The 17,383-nt window shown below is 42.7% G+C and overlaps 1 protein-coding gene across 4 annotated transcripts in view; it reads right to left on the bottom strand.

Moving 5' to 3' along the window:
• Nucleotides 1–11,037: 11,037 nt before the first annotated feature.
• The window catches only part of BABAM2 (BRISC and BRCA1 A complex member 2), a 176,344-nt gene continuing 169,998 nt past the window's right edge, over nucleotides 11,038–17,383 (bottom strand). For all 4 annotated transcript variants that reach the window (XM_064446039.1, XM_064446042.1, XM_064446041.1 and 1 more), the window contains exon 12: nucleotides 11,038–14,373. In XM_064446039.1, coding sequence (XP_064302109.1) covers nucleotides 14,310–14,373 — 64 coding nt within the window. In that variant the 3' untranslated portion in view covers nucleotides 11,038–14,309. The remainder of the gene's footprint in view (nucleotides 14,374–17,383) is intronic.

The following is a 17,383-nucleotide window of genomic DNA, read 5'->3' as shown; positions in this document are numbered from 1 at the left end:
GGCTTCACTAACCCAGGTGCCTTTGCCCCATGCCTCACCTTGCCCATCCAGCATGCAGATGGTGGTGAGCCCACAGGGACCTTCTCATCCATGTGACTCGAGGGATGTTTCACTGCTGCTGAACCCCTGGGCAGCTTCAGATAAAATGGACAGGCAGGGTGGTGGTACAGGGTTTCAAGTTACTGACCAGTTAATTAGGAAGGGGGAGCCTCTTCTCAAGGAGTGCTGGAAACCTCCTCACCCAAGCCGTCGCCAACTGAGCTCGATGAAGTGTTTCAGATCGGTGCTGCCTGCTTCCAATTACATCCGAGAGCATTTCTGCAGTGAAGAGCCAAAGTCTTGATTTATAGGCTTTGGGGCAAGGGAATGCAGTGCTTTTTATTATCTTTATCTCTAAATCTGCTCTTGTTACTTGTTGCTTACAACAAACTTGCAGTGTCTAATACAAAGGTCTTCTGTTAAGGTTTCCTACACTCAGGTGCTAAAATCCTTCATTAAAGGTCAGGCTAATTGCTGCTGCATCAGATAGACAGGCTCATCCATTTCACTGCCCTCAGCGTGCCCTTGGGAGGGGAACACATGTTTTGGGACGGCATCCCCTCGGAGGTGGGTGAGCTGGAGACAAACCTCAGGCTGAGGCTACGCAGGTACGCTGCTGTCCCACCCAGACCTCGGCCCTGGCCAGAGCCTGAGCACTTGCTTGCACCTCGCGGGTGCCCTGGACGGTGGGAGAGGCAGCCAGCCCGCTCCTGCGCCACTCGCTCTGCTCCAGACATTCCTCTGGCTGGATTTTCTGCTGCATTGGCTTCCCACATATTTATCCTGACATCACATGGCTGGGGCCCTTCCCGCCTCTGCCCAGCGTGAGTTTGCTGTGCAAAAAGAAAAAAAAAAAATTGCTTTTAGAAAATTATGTCTTCTGTGGAAGGAAAATGCCCAAATTCAGTGAAGAAGAGCCTTCTGAGCTTTGCTTCAATACTTGTTGTGCAATATCCTTACGGGATTTCATTATTTATGATTTTATCTAACTACAGCCTATGCCTAATAGCTCGGAGGTGCTGTTGATTAATTTTTTCCAGCTCTTTGATGTACCGGCAATAACTTGCCCATGTTACCCTGTGTCAGTAAAGTGGAAATTGCCACAGCACAGTCAAGGTATGGTATGATGAGGTGGTCAAAGCTGGAATAACTGCCAATGTCCTCAGTAGGACCGAGGTTCCCCCTGGCCACGCTCTCCCCGCTTGCATTGGCTGATGGTGCTGTAATGAGTCAACTCATTAAAATAGGAAAAAATGAACCCAACCAAAAAATGTTGGGGGTTTTTCTTGCTGGGTTAGTGAGTCAACCTCACTCTCCATGTGACCAGGTAGGTACTGGAGCCGGCACAGAGGATGAAGGGAGTGATCAAGCAGCGAGGAGCGGCGGGAGGAGGAAGAAGAGGGAGAAGGGCAAGTGGGGGCAGGCTGTAAAATCATCTTTTGACACCACACCCTACGTATGGACATTGTCAGTCTAATTCCTACCGTACTGGTTCCGTCCTCGATGTTGTAATCTGTTTCTGTGCATCTTTTCTATTAGGTAGTGATTTATTGGCTAGTGGGGTGGGTTTGGACAACCTCCAGCAACAGACACGAAATCCATTACTATGCTGAGCTCTGTCCTATTGCCTGCAATGCAAAGGCATGAAATTTTTTCTCCAGGAAATGAATCTTTTTCAAAGTGATTATAAGATTATGTGACTAGGCTATCGAGTGATGTAAACCTGCACGTTTCCAAAAGCTTTGGTGTAGTTACACTACTTACAAAAGGATTTGCTCCAAAATTTTTAGCTGTCCCAGCACATTAGTTGCTGATTAACTGGAGGTCTTCCTGAAAAGAGTGCATTTATCAGCATAACCAGACCTCTTTGTTCCCTTACGTAGAGGTTTTCAGTCTGCTCAAGTTAAAGAGTTTGCCAGTTGAAAATTTATTATTTCTTGTCATCGCATCTCTTGTAGTCATCACCTCTCTGGGATTAGTCCAATTCTGTGGATTTGTCAATCACCACCACAAAGAAAGCTGGAGCCAAAATAAACCTGGCATGACTTTGTTTCTGTATTACAAATGTACTGGCACAAACATTGTCCACAAAATCTCCCATTTCAGCAAAGTGCTTGAAATCCCATTGACTTCAATTATTAGGTTAAGCAAGTGCTTAAACGCTGTGTTTGAACCAGGGCCTGAAGACTGTGCCTTGGCCAACTGGATTTGTTGTCTTTTTTTTTTTTTAACAGTTATGCAGCTTTTAGAGGAATTTCCATGTTTCAATTTAGTTAAGACATCAAAAACTTGGGTGAGATCAAGGAGAACTGAAAGCAGATACTATGGTATCTTCTGGCATCTTTCATTTACAGTTTGTAGTAGATTAAGCATTAAAAATGCAAGGAGAGTGAATGAAACAATGAGACAGTCTTCTAGGACACTTCCCTCTCCCTAAACTTATGGGGTCAAATCTTGGGTGGAAAAAAAAGATCTTAGGTAAAACGACACAAGGAAGGGAATTACTGATGTATAAGCTAAAGGAAAAATGTGGACCACTACGAATAGGTACTTCATGGTAGCTGATGTTGTCTGGCAATTTTATACTACACGCTGCTCCTGTTCTCCCTGTATGCAATTACATAGGCATATCAGTGTAATGCATGGTTATTACAAAATAACCACAACGTGCTGGGAAGAACATTTTATGCTTCTTAGTTGGACAAGGCTCATCTGGTCTTAATCTGATTTTTTTTTCTTCTTAAGGAACATCTTCTATTTTAAGATATTCCCCATTTAGCCAATGGAATCTATGTTAATTTGACCTCTATTAAATCAAATTTTTTCCATTATTCTCTCTGCTGATCAAAGGGCTCTGGGGCAGTTTCCTGAGAGGCAGGCATACCTTGCCGCTGGAGCAGGAAGGCAGAGCAGTGGCATGCAAATGTTCCCCCACCTTCCTCCTGTTAGGAAAGTGGCTTCCAGCCCGGCTGCCTCCTAAGCCGGCTGCTCATGCTCAGCCCCAGACCTGTGCACTTCCCTTGCCCAAATCCGTCTCTCCTGGGCCTGCTCACACTGCCCCACCGGGAGGTTTTGCTACTGCGGGAGGTAGAGACACAAGGCGCCATCCCTTTTCCCAGTGGATTTGGGTGCCTTGCTCAACGTTGAGGGAAAATCCTCAGCTCTGCCTGCACGGTGGCTCCTCTCAGCCACGCAGCTGCTGAACGAGAGGGCAGTGGCAGTGGCTTCTTGGCCTTTTTTTTTGATAGGACTGGCAGGGACTGTAGGCGACAAGGAGACAGGAGCTGAGCACGCCCGGTGTTGGCCAGAGCCTCCGAAGAGCTGGGTTGTCGGAGGAGCAGCCTGTCCCTGAGCTCTGGTGTGAGCCGAGGTGGGCAGCATGGCTGACAGCGGGCTGGCGGGCTCCTGGGGAAACTCTGCCTATTCTCAACAGCGTCAAGAGAGTTCCAGCTTTAGGAAATAGTCTAAAGGACTGAAGTCTTGCACCTGGTGACTCCGGGCATGGCTATGCCACATGATGGAGTGGGGTGAAGAGCCCCAAGCCCGCATGGAAAGGATCACAGCCTTCGGCCTCGCACCACTCCTACGCCACCCCACCACTTCTGTCCTGCTGCTTGGCTGCAGAACAGGATGTGCCAGCTCAGGCACAGGCCGGGCGGCTGCTGGGGCAGAGCAAGGGTAGCCGGGGAGCCTCCGCACCGCCCTTCCTGGCATGGCCGCTCCTCGGCAATGCAGGTGGGATGCGGCAGGAGAGACCTGGGCCAAGGGTAGAGCCATCTCCCAGCCTCACACCGAGGCTGGGTACGGCTTCCCCACACCCCAGCAAGGGTGGGAGCAGTGGTGCTGGCTGCAACATGGCTGTGCCCGGCCCCCGTCCCACCTCGGAGCGGTCGTGCCACCCTGGAGGAGTCACATCCCTGCTTTTTGCCTCAGTCCCTTGTTTGTAAAATGGACATAAATACTTCACAAGGGTGTTGTGAAACCTAATTAATTAATACCTGTAATGCACTTTGATGTCCTTGCATGAAAAGTCCTACATAACTACAAAGCATTTTTAATGCTATAAAGCAAGAACTTCTTGCTGTCTTGCCTTGGCAAAGAGGCTGATTAGATGTTATCAGTTTTGCTGTTTACACGTACAGAAACTGCTGCAAGTACGGTTTGGATCCTGTATTGTTTTTGAAGAGTAACATAGTAAAGTGAGGGAAGAGTTAATTTGGGAGTCTGTTCCCTGTAACTTCAGGGAGCAGCCAAAAGTGACTTTATATTTACCGGAGGCCTTCTAGCCCACGCTTGAGGAAAAAGCCATACTATAGGCGCACTTAATCCTGCATTTGAATGATTGTGTATGGGCTACATTTTTCGTAGAAGTCAACTGGCTCCTAAATGAGAGCCTGTTTGGGCCAAATCTCATTGACTATTTTTGTCTAATCTGCCGTTAAGTCTGTCCCCTTTGCAGTTTTACCACCTAAGCGGTGGTAAAGATACAGCCTGGGGAGTTTGGACTGAGAAGCCCTGATTCTGCCTTCATCATGAAATGCACGCTGCTGTCATGCCAGCAGACACAACTGCAGAGCCCGTGCTTTGACTTACACTCATTTGATAACTAATGTTCAAACAGGAGGAAGCTGTGCTGTATGGCCCTTCTCTTAGAGGGCTCAATGATGTATGTGCACAGCGGAGGGATGAAAGTGCAGCTTTAAACGTTAAAATTCCCAACAGGCCTGTCCAGTGCTGCATCTAAAGATGCACTAATAAGTTAATGACAAAATACAAATGCGTTGACTCCTGTAATTTAGAAAACCAGAGCCAAAGGAGTCTTAATAATCCTACTTCTCTTTCCCAATTAACACTGTTTACTTTCTGCATTTCCTTGACCTTGAAAAGTGATTCTGCACAATTCCATGTACTTGCCTCCACCTTTAGCCCTTACAGCACAAATGCAGCACCCAGACCGTGCATGGCTCAAGCGGCATCACACTTGGTTTAAACTGGGTTATAAAACTAGAATAAAACACCATACAAACATTTACAAGACGTACTGTGCAGTCAGTCCTCCCAGGATAGGACAATTTCACTGCACTCAGCAGTGTCATTCCAGACCGACAGCAGCACGGTGGTGATGAGCCCCTGCTCCTTCCTCCTCTGGCTGCCAGCACCCACTTTCTCTCCCTTCCTTGAAATCTAGAACTGGCTGTAAACTGGAACATTATTATTTTGCTAACACAAACAGGTAAATACACACATGAAGCACACTGCAAAGGGCTTGGCCTCTTTGTACGCTGTCATTCCAGCAGCTGCCTCAAAGCTTGGGGATGCCCAGAGCTGCCTGCGAGCAATAAGCAATTGCTCACAAGCACTTTTTTGGTCTCTTTTGTTTTGTTTTTAATGACAGCTTCTCCCTGTGCTCATCTGTGCATGGCAGTGCGCCTGGCAGCGCTGTGGCTGAGCTGGTGGCTCTTAGCCCATCCTGCCCAGCAGAGCAAGAGGGGAAGGAGCCTAAGTCCAGCTCAGGTGTGAGCAGCTGGAGGCAGGAATACACACAATGAGAGGATGACACTGGGTACATCGCCTTTGCAAAACCAAATAAACAAGACATTAGAAAAAAAAAAAGGCTCCCAAAAACCGTCTTAGACAAAATCCTTTCCTTCCCCCAGCAACAGTGGGTTGCAGAGGCTGAAGTGTTTTCACACTGAAAGCATGGCAGTGTTTGGGAGCTTTCTTTACAGTCTACAAATAAACAAAAGCCAGGGAGTGTTTTGCCTTCAATAGTTAATCACAGTTGGCTGAGTGTTTATATTTTTCTTCACTGTAAAGGCATTCTTGGTCCTCCTCCCAAACAGCTTGTTTTGTCTGCGAGATTTAATCTTGAGTGGCAGGACTAGGCGCAAAGACAAACCTCAAAACAATTTTTGTTTTTCTATAGCAAGATGTCAGGATGTAAAAGCTAACTTCCCCGCAAACGGACCCCTCAGGCTGGTATGCACAAGGCTTCTTGCTACAGTTTCCAGTCTGCCCTGATATGGCCGTCCATGAAGCCGCTCATTTCACTTGGTTTTAACTCATTCTTGATTGTGAACTGCTCTTCAAATAGTCTAAACAACTCGAAAGAGCTAGAATTCAATGCACGTTTCCAGCCCTAGCTCCTCCCTGAAGAAGCATCTTGTTTGTATACAGGGAGCATTGGCTCCAGATGCCCAGCTTGCTTTCAAATCCAGACATGGATTTTCTTCAAGGCAACATCAAGGTACCTTTCAGAAAAACGACGGGATGATGCAATATGTCTATAGTGGTTCAAGTACTCAAGCTGCTCTGCTCAGAATTAGCTTAGTTGGTTACTGAAGAGCACTATGTTGTATAGACATCAGCCGCATTTTTGTAGCCGTCCCTCCTAGCACAAGCGAGTGACTGACAAAGCACTGAATTTATGTTTTTGCACTTCTAAGATCTGAAAATGGTTAGAAACAGTGAACTTTTGAAATCTCACCACTTCTGCTCTTCCTTTTGCTTCCACGTGCTATTGCCTCTGAACAATTTTAAAAGGTATGTAATATCAGGTTGTGCTTTATTGTGCTTAGATCTGTATGATGGGTTTTAAAAAGTTTAATAAAACCATGTCCAAGTTGCCCAAGAGGTATGTCTGCAGGTCACTTAGCCCAACTTTTTGCTTGAAACAGGACTATCGCCAGTTGCTAGACCATGACCACCACAACTTTGCCTACTCATGTCTCATAAATCTCCAGGGAGATGCCCCAGCCTCCAGGGGCAGCTCCTCTATTGCTGGACTGTGTCCTCCTGGTGGAAATGCTCTCTGCCCTGGGCTTGGTATCTTGGAGATTTGTGCTTTTGATGGCGTTGTTTCTGGAGGAAGGATTTTTGATAAAGGTCTCCCCTGTAAGTGTAATCTGATAGAGCCTGAAGGATGGAGTCATGCCATTCCCCACAAATACATTTCAACATTCAAAAGGGCCAAATAATCCCATGATCCATTTCGAAAACACTGTAATAAAAATAATGCCAAATTCAACAAAATGGCCATTACAAACACAGAAGAAATACTCCTGTCATCCATAACAAGCACGACAAACCAAGTGATTAGATTATTTTGGAATCTCTCTTATAACGTACCCCAGCGCTGGCTAATGCCAGAGACGGAATCAGATTTGACCGAGCAACATCCTGACAGACACTACCTCCTCTTCAAACCAGGTGCCTCTGAGCGTTGTTTGCTGCCTTGCTTTGAAAAGCCTTTTGCTCATGAGCAAGCATTTGCCCAGCTTTGCATGAGAAACCCGTGCCGGCGCTGAACACCCATCCACTGGAAGAGAGGAAGGCAGGATCAAGTTGTGGGGATTTTTCATACAACCTGCCCATAATTAGCCTCAAGCAGCGGCTGAGTCACTCACAAGAGTCCTGGGTGCTATTAGGACCAGACACACCATGGCCCAGCGTATAATTATAGCAGCCACCACCGTGCGGAAACCAGTCCATTTAGCTATCTGACCCCATTAGACAGACGCTGTTATTTCTTCTTTGCTACAAGTGCTGTGGGTGCTCTGAAGATGATGAGCCCAGTTCTCATGGCACAGCTCACCCAAACTCACCTCTTTCTTGCTGAAACCAGAAGATGCTGTCCTCTTTCCCGGTTCACCTGTAGGCTGCCTGAGAGCACACCTATGCTCCAGATACAGAGATGTGGAGACACAGCAACTCCTGGATACAAGGGACAGGGAGATGAGTGCAGAAAGTCTAGGAAGCGCAGCATGCTACAGTATCTTCTTCACCAGAGAGTGATGATAAAACAACCATTGAAACAAGCCATGGAACTGAAGAAATGCAAGAAACAAGCTGTTTCTATAATACAATTTTTATTTGGACATTTTGCTTCCTCTTCTCATAATGAAGAGAGTAAAGTTCAGATGGGAAGCTGGTTGCTGATGGCCCCTGAACTTTTTATGTGCCTCTAGGGCAGGCGATGCAAAGAGAAAATTTTCTGCAGTGTCCGCTCTCTGGTAGAATAGAGGCAGCTGAGTAGGGAGCAGGCTTGGCTGGTCAAAACACACAAGAAATCCCCCTTAGCTGGCAGGGCTGTACTTGAGTTAAAGCTGGATTTTGCAGCTGCCTTTTCCTATCAAGGCGTTAAGAGGAAATGCCCGGCTTCAGCAGCAGCAGGGTGCCATTCCCCTCTGGCATACTCCTGTGTTGAGTACAAAAATGAACCTAGCCACAGGCGGTAAGTGACCAAAGCCCGTTACCTCCTGCAGCCGGGACCTCATGGAGAGGGAGCAAGGGGGACCTGGGTAGTGGAGGAGGTTACACAGAGCAACTGAGCCAGCGGAGGCCGTTCCGCTAGCCCTCTGAGGAAAAGCAAACAGAGTTTTTGTCACTCCTGTCTGTCATCCTGTCAAACTGAGTTCAAGTGAGGTTTGCTGGGAGGGGTGTGCGATGCTTCGGCTGCTGCTGACTGTGCAGTTCAGAGGAGAAATGCATAGCTCCAACCTCGAGCTGCTACCCTCCTCACACCGGTGCTGCATCCCCTTCGAAAGGCACAAATAACCTCGATGGCTCTGATTTTTATACAAGTACTAAAAAACTTTTGCTGAAAGGGACAGTGGAATAAAGGAAACAAGAAGCCAAATTATAATTGACTTGAATAATTTCAAATAAACACTGAGGAAATAAAATGTACCCTGCTTGCCGGCAGGCTTGATGGCTTACAAAAGTACTCGCCCCACCCAAATCAAGGGCTTGAAATGGAGCAACAGTGGAACAGAAACCCCTGATAGCGTAAGATTTGCTTTTCCCTGGTACTGCATTGCCATCCTCAGGGATAGAAAAAGCATCATTAGGGTTTAAACAGAGTTTGATGAAAACATGGAGCACCCCAAAGATCAATTTTCACCACAGGCAGCTGCAGCATGAGGCATTAATTCTTCACCCTCTCTGGTGACAGGAGAAACGCGGGGAGCTGTAGGCACAAATAATGTTAGACTTCTAGTGTGTATTTAGCTTTTCATGCCTGCAATTAAATGCTTGCTTTACTTCCTGTTGTTTAAAACTGTATTTATTCTTTAGCACTGCAAGAAAAAACCTCCTGTATTTTTTTTAATTTGCACTAGGGACACGTTTGAAGGCCCATATTGTAGACTCAGCAAGTGGCAGGGCAGCCGCCAAACCTTGCTTCCTTTGTTGATTTCTTGATGATTTAAGACCTATTTTCAGCAGCTGATCCCAGTTTCCCCCCTGCCTTTTTGCTTGGTAACTACCATTTTAACAAAATGGTGTTTGTGCAGTGCCTTGGAACTAAGAATTGAGCTTTTAAATGTAAGACAGGGAATAGAATAGGAAAAGCAGCACTAAAATCATCTACACGCTATGGCTTTTCAAGCCACGTGCTTAGAAATACATGGCAGAACCCTTGAGTTCTTGTAGAATATTAGACAGCTAGTCTTTTTTCTTACCTAGCTAAAATGACTTGTTTGTTTCTGGTATTTGTGTTGTTTGCCTTCCCACGTGCAAAGTTTGAAATTATTCTCTAAATCTACAGAAATGAGTTAAAACAAAAAATTACAAACACCTTACTGTTGACGGACATTGTTCAGACTTTTACTGGCTTTGCCCATAGGGACAAACCCTATTGTTTCAATGTACAAACAGGAAAAGATATAGCCTGATCAATGGTTTATTTAGGTGCAGGCTTCCTTCAGAAAAGGAGAATACACTTTCCCCCTGCTGACACTAAGATGCAAATTAGACTAAGATTTGGTGCAAAAATGCCATTATCCTCTCTGTTCTGGGTAACAACAGAGTGTTTTTTCAGAATTATTCTGTTGTGGAGAATACAATACTTAAGAAATAAAAACAGTTTCTACAGTAAGACTGATTATTTTTATATGAAACCATTCTGTATTTAATGTAGGTCCATACCATGCTGGCACACACTTGGAACAACTACTGGTTGCCTTGTTAAAACATAAACCTCAACGTTGCTAAAAATAGCAGGAACTAGTAAGGATGAAACAAAATTGTCCCAGAACGTTACAGACACCTGAAAAAAAACCAAACCTGAAAAGGAGATGACTTAAGGGATTTTCAGAAATGTTTAAGAAGTAAGAAACAGTGTAATCCTCAGGTTTAATGAGCGTTACAATACATCAATTACAGAGACCTAAGTAATTTAAGGGAAGGCATTCACTAGCAGTCAAGTTTGGTCACAGACTTCATTTGCTTCACAGGGCAGTGACGGCACCCTGTAATTAAGAGTCATGGTCAGAAGCCGTGTCCAAAGCTTGTTACCTTCTCGTAGCATGCCTTTCTCACAAAGCTGGAAAGGTGAGAAACTCCCCTTCTCCACTAACAGAGGACACTACCCCTTCATCTCCACGTATGGCTGTCACTTAGATGTCGTATTAGAAATGTATTTCAGACCTGCAGGGGTGACCCTCACATGCCATTATGGGTTTCTGTCTGCTGCTTCATGGGTGGTAAGGGTGCTCACACAGGAGTAGGAGGATCTCCAAGCAGCAGTCCCTACTCACCACTTAAACAGGTTTTTGACCTTTGCTACACCCACATCCTCGTGTTAGGAGGCACTGCTTGACAGAGACTAACCAAACCTATTCCCCTTTTTCCTAGCTAAGAAGTCTCTTTGTGTAAAACCACCTGAAGTAAGACTTAAGGTACTGCACTTCATTGCTAAATCTAGTCTCCCAACTGATTCACCAAAGGTGCTTATTGCCTCAAGTGCCAGACAGGATGTGAGGAAGGAAACACACATAGAACCATGCCTAGTATGGGCCTAACAACGCGTAGGAGATCCGTGCTAATTCTACCAATGATTTAGTCTCAAAAACTGAGTCAAGTCTACTTCATATATGAATGGGAGGATGTTCAAGGACACAGATGATATTGAAAACATTGCTGATACAGCAAATGAAATGTGCTGATCAACAAAGTGATGACCAGCACAACAGAAAGATCAATGAAGGCCAAACGACGTATGACATAGTTAACTTTTATTTATTCTCCCAGCTGTTTGTCCAGTCTTTCCAGCAAGTTCTCAAAAAGTTGAACTTCGAATCCAAAAGATTTGGTATTAAGTCTAGCACAGTGGATTACATATGCAGATAAATAAAGGCCTGACTCTAAGTTTGCACTTTAATGACCTTTGGAAAATCATGAATTTATGGGGCTTAGTAACTAGAAACTTCCTGCATTGTTTCTATCAAAATGGTGACAGAGTAGAATTTAGGCTTTCACTATGTTCGTAAACAGCACTATTCTTCTCCTGTGTTTTGTGGTTCTCATAAACCAAAGAAACTAGCCTAAGTCTGACTGCTCATTTTAATTGCATACATCACATAATAGGAAAGAAAGCGCTGGAAGTCTCATTGCCATTAAACTGGCCACCACAGGTATTGTCATAAAACAGGATATTACAGAAATAACTCCAACTTTTTAGATTACAACTTTTGTGGCTAACTTAAATGCCTTCAACACATACTTGATTCAATAGAAAATTATTCAGACTAACTCTCTTTTCTGATGTAGTATTTATATGGTAATCCTCCTTCTGGTGAGAAGAGTTCACTCATTTCCATGTTCTTCCTCCCATTTGTAGTGCTAACACCCCTGATACATTCTTTTGAGAACTATCAGGAAGGGCTCCATAAAATACTGTGCAGGTCAAAGAGTGCAGAGTAGCTTTGCAATAAAGAAAATGTTCATTAAATGTAAGAAAAATGCCTTTTCTTCTAATCTGAAAACTGATAGGCCTGCAGACTTTAGCTTAAACACAGTTAAGTATCTAAACTTTTCTACCTATTTCTTTCTTTTTAAATACTACCAGATGTAGCATGATGTAAAATTAGACTGAAACCATCGGTTTGTTTCCATATATGCCAGTGAAAAGTTGTTGAAACTACTGAATTCAACAGACGGAATTGCTGGTTTAGGCTTTTTATATCCTCCAAGTCTTTTCTTACATGGCTTCTAAAACTCTTAGTCCTTTAATAATAAAGCAGTCCTGTGTCCAAAATTACTAGGACTGAGGTGAAAGATGTATTTTTGGTTGAAAATGAGTACTAATTCCGAAGAGTGGACCTCCTTTTGAAATGTTTACAGTTGCTAGCCTTTGAATCATGGTAACTTCTGAAAAGATAAAAAAAATTACTAGTGACACTTGGACAACCAGGTATATAAAGCAAACGCTGTGTTCATGGGGCAATCACTACAACGCTGAACCAAACACAAGGTTACAAAATATAAGATTCCGGCAATCTACTGATGCAACTGGAGGGTTTGGTTTTTACCTTTTGAAGATGCTAGAGCTTGTTTCTATCAGATTTTGAACACTATGAGAACAAATGTTTTTCATTCGCCACTCTCCCCCTCCCACCCCATTCACAAGAATTAACTTATTTTTGAATATGTCTGCCTGGCTTTGACTTTAACCTGAAGAAATGCAGATGTGAGATCATCCCAGTATACCAAACAATGCCTGCCTTCAGTCATTTAAGGTTGTTCAGTTATGGTTTTCCTATTCACATGAAACCACTACCCTCCACATCTGCTGTAAGTCTTGGTTTGCATGCAAAAGCCTAATGCAATGCCTCCACCGAGGGAATTCAGGCTCGGACCTTTGGAGCTCTTTACAGCCCTCAGATAATGCAGCCAGAGTCACAACAGGGAGGGTCACAGGACAGAATAGGCCCCTTCCTCTGTAGATCTGCAATAAGGCTTCTGATTTTGTTTCCAGCCAAGAACTTCAGTATTAAACGTGAACTAAAATTTTGCCTATAAACTAGTCAAAAATACCTGTAGTTTCTAGAGCTGAATTATTTGCATATTTCTTAATTATTAAGCTTCACTGCTCAAAATCCATTTACATTTCCTAGGTGGACACTTCCCTAGAAAGCACTATTTTTAATGTAAAGTTACAAGTTTTAGAAAGGGTAGGAGAATGCTACCATCAAGTAATTTGATGGGATTTCATTGCATAAGCAGATAGTGGTGCTACAGTGAATAATTTCAAATTAAATGTTTTCCAGTGCCACTGTATCATCTGCATACTATTAATTTAGTTCCTTGTATTTAGCAGAAGTAGGGCACATTTTCCATATGCTGTTTATAAGGAACGTACACTGTTAATTTTATTCCTTACTGGAAAGTACCCTGGTCTATTTACAAATCAATTTGGGAAGTGACATCGTGACAGTTAGCCCCAACTGGTGCGCCTGACACAAGCATGGAAGAAAGGATGAATAGGTGGGATTTTGCACTTGGCATTTCTGACTTAGGGGAGGTAATGTTTCCAGTTATGTACACTTAAAATTATTTCTGAGAAAACATGTTGAACTTAAGCATTAAGCTAAATACCTAGAGCCCTACATTATTTCATCAGTTATTTTCCAAGACATCATTCACTCCTTTGTTTAAAATTTGCTTCTTAGCAGTATTTATCTTACTTGGAAAAATTACTGGTCTATGAAAGAGTTTTATTTTGTTATACTGATTTATACAACTAGTTCCGTGTGCGTTAGTGCTAAAGAAGTAGAACTTTTTCGTAATGGCAAGAGGAGTTCATTAGAAAAACACCAAAATTGTACAACTGGAAATAAAAATGAAGCATAAAAGCATAGCATTTCATATAAGATGAGCTTTCAACTGAAATATTTAAAAAAACCCTCCAACACCCTGCCATATTAATATCAGACCAACTTGAAAGGCACTGAGAATTGAACTGTGCAACTCACATCCATACCCGTGAGAATAACAACCACAGCGAGATGCAAACCTCCGAGGCAGAATATGGCACTGTACAGTCCATTAGGCATTCCTGGTACATACGGCAGTTTTATATTTTCTTAGGATAAAGTGAACTAAATGTACAAATTACATAGTATTTCTGTGGGGAACAAAAAAAAAAAATCCAATTGACACCATCTGAAGAAAAGGAAACAAGGGGACATTGTTGGCACAAGAAAACCTTATCACATCAAAACACACCCTTTTAAATTTAATCCAGTGGATACATGAAGGAATGGTGGTGGCAGAGGCAAAGGGACAGGACAAACACCAAATGTTCAGTTTTAAGCATGCTAGTGAGGTTTTTCTTTCAGAAATCTGGCAAAAACTGAAGCTACCAAAACCATTTCAGAGGCAAGAAAGCACCTATCAAGACAGTCCAACGCATTTCCAGGCACCCTTCTCGTGGGCTGACACGTGCTGACTGAAGGATCTGTCCAGTATCATCCCTGTGCCTGAGGCTGCTACAGCTTCCCATTAGCAAATGCCGCCTCCTGGAACTGCGGGACAAATGTTTTGAAATATGCCCTGGTGAAAAAAGGAAAATGCATGGTTAGGAAGGAGTAAACTTAGAAGATGGTGTGTGCATGTATGTAGCCAGGGTTTTAACAGAGAAGCGTAACATTACCGTGCTCAACCCATTATTAGATCTCATAAATGGGTAGTGTTTTTCTTACAAGTTTTTAGTATGCAGCAGATCCATACACTTCAGCTTTCTAGACCCAGCAGTACTTCTTTATTCAGTGTCCTCACCAATAACCTCTTAACGTGGTCAACATCAATAACCTGACACTGTCAGAAGAGCTTATCCAGAGATAAACTGTATTATGGACTGGAAAACAAACCTTTGAATAGCTGTAAAAGTGAGAAACACTTAGATGAGCCACAAGTGTGGCTATGCCACTGCCTGCAGCATTTTGTAACTGGGACTTTTTGATGCAGTTGATGTTTACCATGTTTCTGGGATAAAAAGTTGGGGTTTTTTCCCCTATGTTGAAGAAAGCTTCACATATGGTACCAAAGGCCCAAAGACTGACAAGTCAATGGAGCAGGAAAACTGTGAAGTCAGAATATGTGCAGGAGATAAGCTCTTTATCTGTCTCCTTACAGAAACCTTGACGCAATACAGAGTCACTGTCGATGGCAGGAGTTTACGTAAGACCTAATGAATAAATACTAACAATTTGGATGAACTGTAATTCCTTTTCTTAGACTCTGAAAGTCAGAACATTATTCTATAAATTAAGATGTACTTTGTATATTTTGGATATTAGTCTATCTTCTTTACAAAGAAACGAGTGACTCATAAATCCATAAAATGAGCTGAATCCAAGTACCCAAAATTGAGTTTGAACTGTACCTTTAAGTTCAGTGCACTGAAATACTCAACCATGTACTAAATATATTTTGTGTCCCAATGACACCCTTTATTTGCAAGTTATATTAGAAGCTGCTTCATTGTTCTGAATACTTTCTGCACTGAACTTTCACATTTAAAAAAAAAATAATTTTGTTTTCCATTCATATCACTGGTCTTTATAAATTTCTATGCAAGGGAGAACCTCCTCCTGTTCTCCCCACCAAAAAAAAAACCCAAACCCAGAAATCCAATGTGAGAATAGCTGCAATTTTGTTCATGATGTTACTGAGCTCTCTGTTGGTATACCTCCTGAAGCAAACATATGCTGACCATTTTCACAATCATGATATGTATTGCATAATTCAGGTGGAAGTTTTGGCAATCACTGAACACCAATCATACCTCCTCACATCTAAAAATGTTGCAAGATCACAAAAGAGAATGCTCTCCTGTCTTTGAGAGGTTTTGCCCGGCATATTAACAGATAGCTGCACTCAGTTTTTGTACAAAAGCTGTAATAAACACACACGAGATACTGCTCAAAAGGTTAACAGAGCAATAGAAAGTAAAAGCATTTCTGGACTGAGGAGCTGAGCCCAGAAATGAAAAAGAAAAGCAGCAAAACCTGCACGCACATTTTACTGCACACAGATTGTGCTGTGTATTTACAGAACATGCTCCGATTTATTGAATCATAGTTCAGAAAGCAGCCCTCATAATTATGCCCACAAAAGTGTTCATCCTGGCACACACGGAGACATAAACCAGCTGAGAAGGTATGCCTGTCATCTGATCTTAACAGTTGAATGCCATTTCTGTATTTGTGTGTTTATAGCATACATTTGAAATTGTAGCCTGTGTATGTCCCGGTCAGCTCTACATCATTTTGCTAGCTCAAGGAATAACACTTGCACGTTGCCAATGCTAGGAACTATCATCCTTTTATTCCTCCTTGCATTATCTGTCCTAATGTTTAATTATATTTCCTTTCCTTGCTTATTTTAAGTAGCTTCTTCCTTCCCTTTTGATAGCTTCTCTGCAGACTCTTCCATGCACATGCTCTCCTTACTGACTTGATAATGTTACTTAAAACTTCCCTCTTGCTAAATTGTAAAAATTCTTAATCATTAAATGGGATATAAGCAGAAGTGTTTTACTACATTTTATTTCTTTTCTGAAACACCTCCTTTATAGCATTTCTGTGCTTTGTACTAAAACCACACTTACTTCAATGACTTTTCTGTTAGGTAAATTCCAGAACGAATGCTTCTGATACCACATACACCCTCCCACACCATCTTTATCTACACCAGCATCCTTTCTTTTCACTGATTCCTGCAGTAGAGCTTGTATCCTTTGCTGCAAAACTAAATCTAACACCTCCCTACATTCTGATCAGATGTACTATTTCAAAGAGGATGTTATTTCACTGCTAGTTCATATGAACCTCTTGGAGATGTTCCATACACTACAAAAATTCCATTAGTACTTCATAATTTGTAAATGCCTACTTTTTTCCTTCCATACTTTGAAGCACATGCTTAAGTTTGCCCTTATCATTTCTGGTCTTGTCCAGACTGAAGCAAATGCAGTACCAAATGTTTACCCAGGATATGTTCCTCAATTTCTCTCCCTCTCCCACACACCCTAGGATCTGAGATTAAAGAAATTTTGGAAAAAACGTTTGGATAATTACGGATCATCACACACAAACACAAAATAAATTGCCCCTCCCTTTCACCCCAAACCAAAACAGAAAAGACCCTGCAAAGAGGTCCAAAAGCACAATATACTTGATTGGACTGTATCAGCTACAGCACGTTTAATAGACTGAAAAGGAAAGATGGGGAAGTAGGAGAAGGGAGGTTAAACTGCTTCAATATTAATGAACACTGCATATAGGGAGGGAAAGGCAAGTGTTAGTGTATAAAAGTAACAGGACTTATTTTCGGTATATATAAAGGAGTAGAACAGGCAGCAAAGACATTACTCATTATTAGAGCTTGTTGGAATTTCTTTTTTTTAAAATCACATTACTTTTTTGAATGGAAAATTACATTATCACTGAGTTGCATGCATTTCTGTGGAAGTGCTACTGAGCTTTCATCAGGAAAAGAGGAAAAAGAATGATGTACTTGGTTTGTATTGAACTGAGAAGAGATGTTTTGGTTTGTAGAA

The sequence above is a fragment of the Phalacrocorax carbo genome, chromosome 3, assembly GCF_963921805.1.
Source record: "Phalacrocorax carbo chromosome 3, bPhaCar2.1, whole genome shotgun sequence".
Classification (NCBI taxonomy): Eukaryota; Metazoa; Chordata; class Aves; order Suliformes; family Phalacrocoracidae; genus Phalacrocorax; species Phalacrocorax carbo.
Note: the sequence above shows the minus strand (reverse complement) of the source record. Positions and strands in the feature narration are given on the sequence as shown.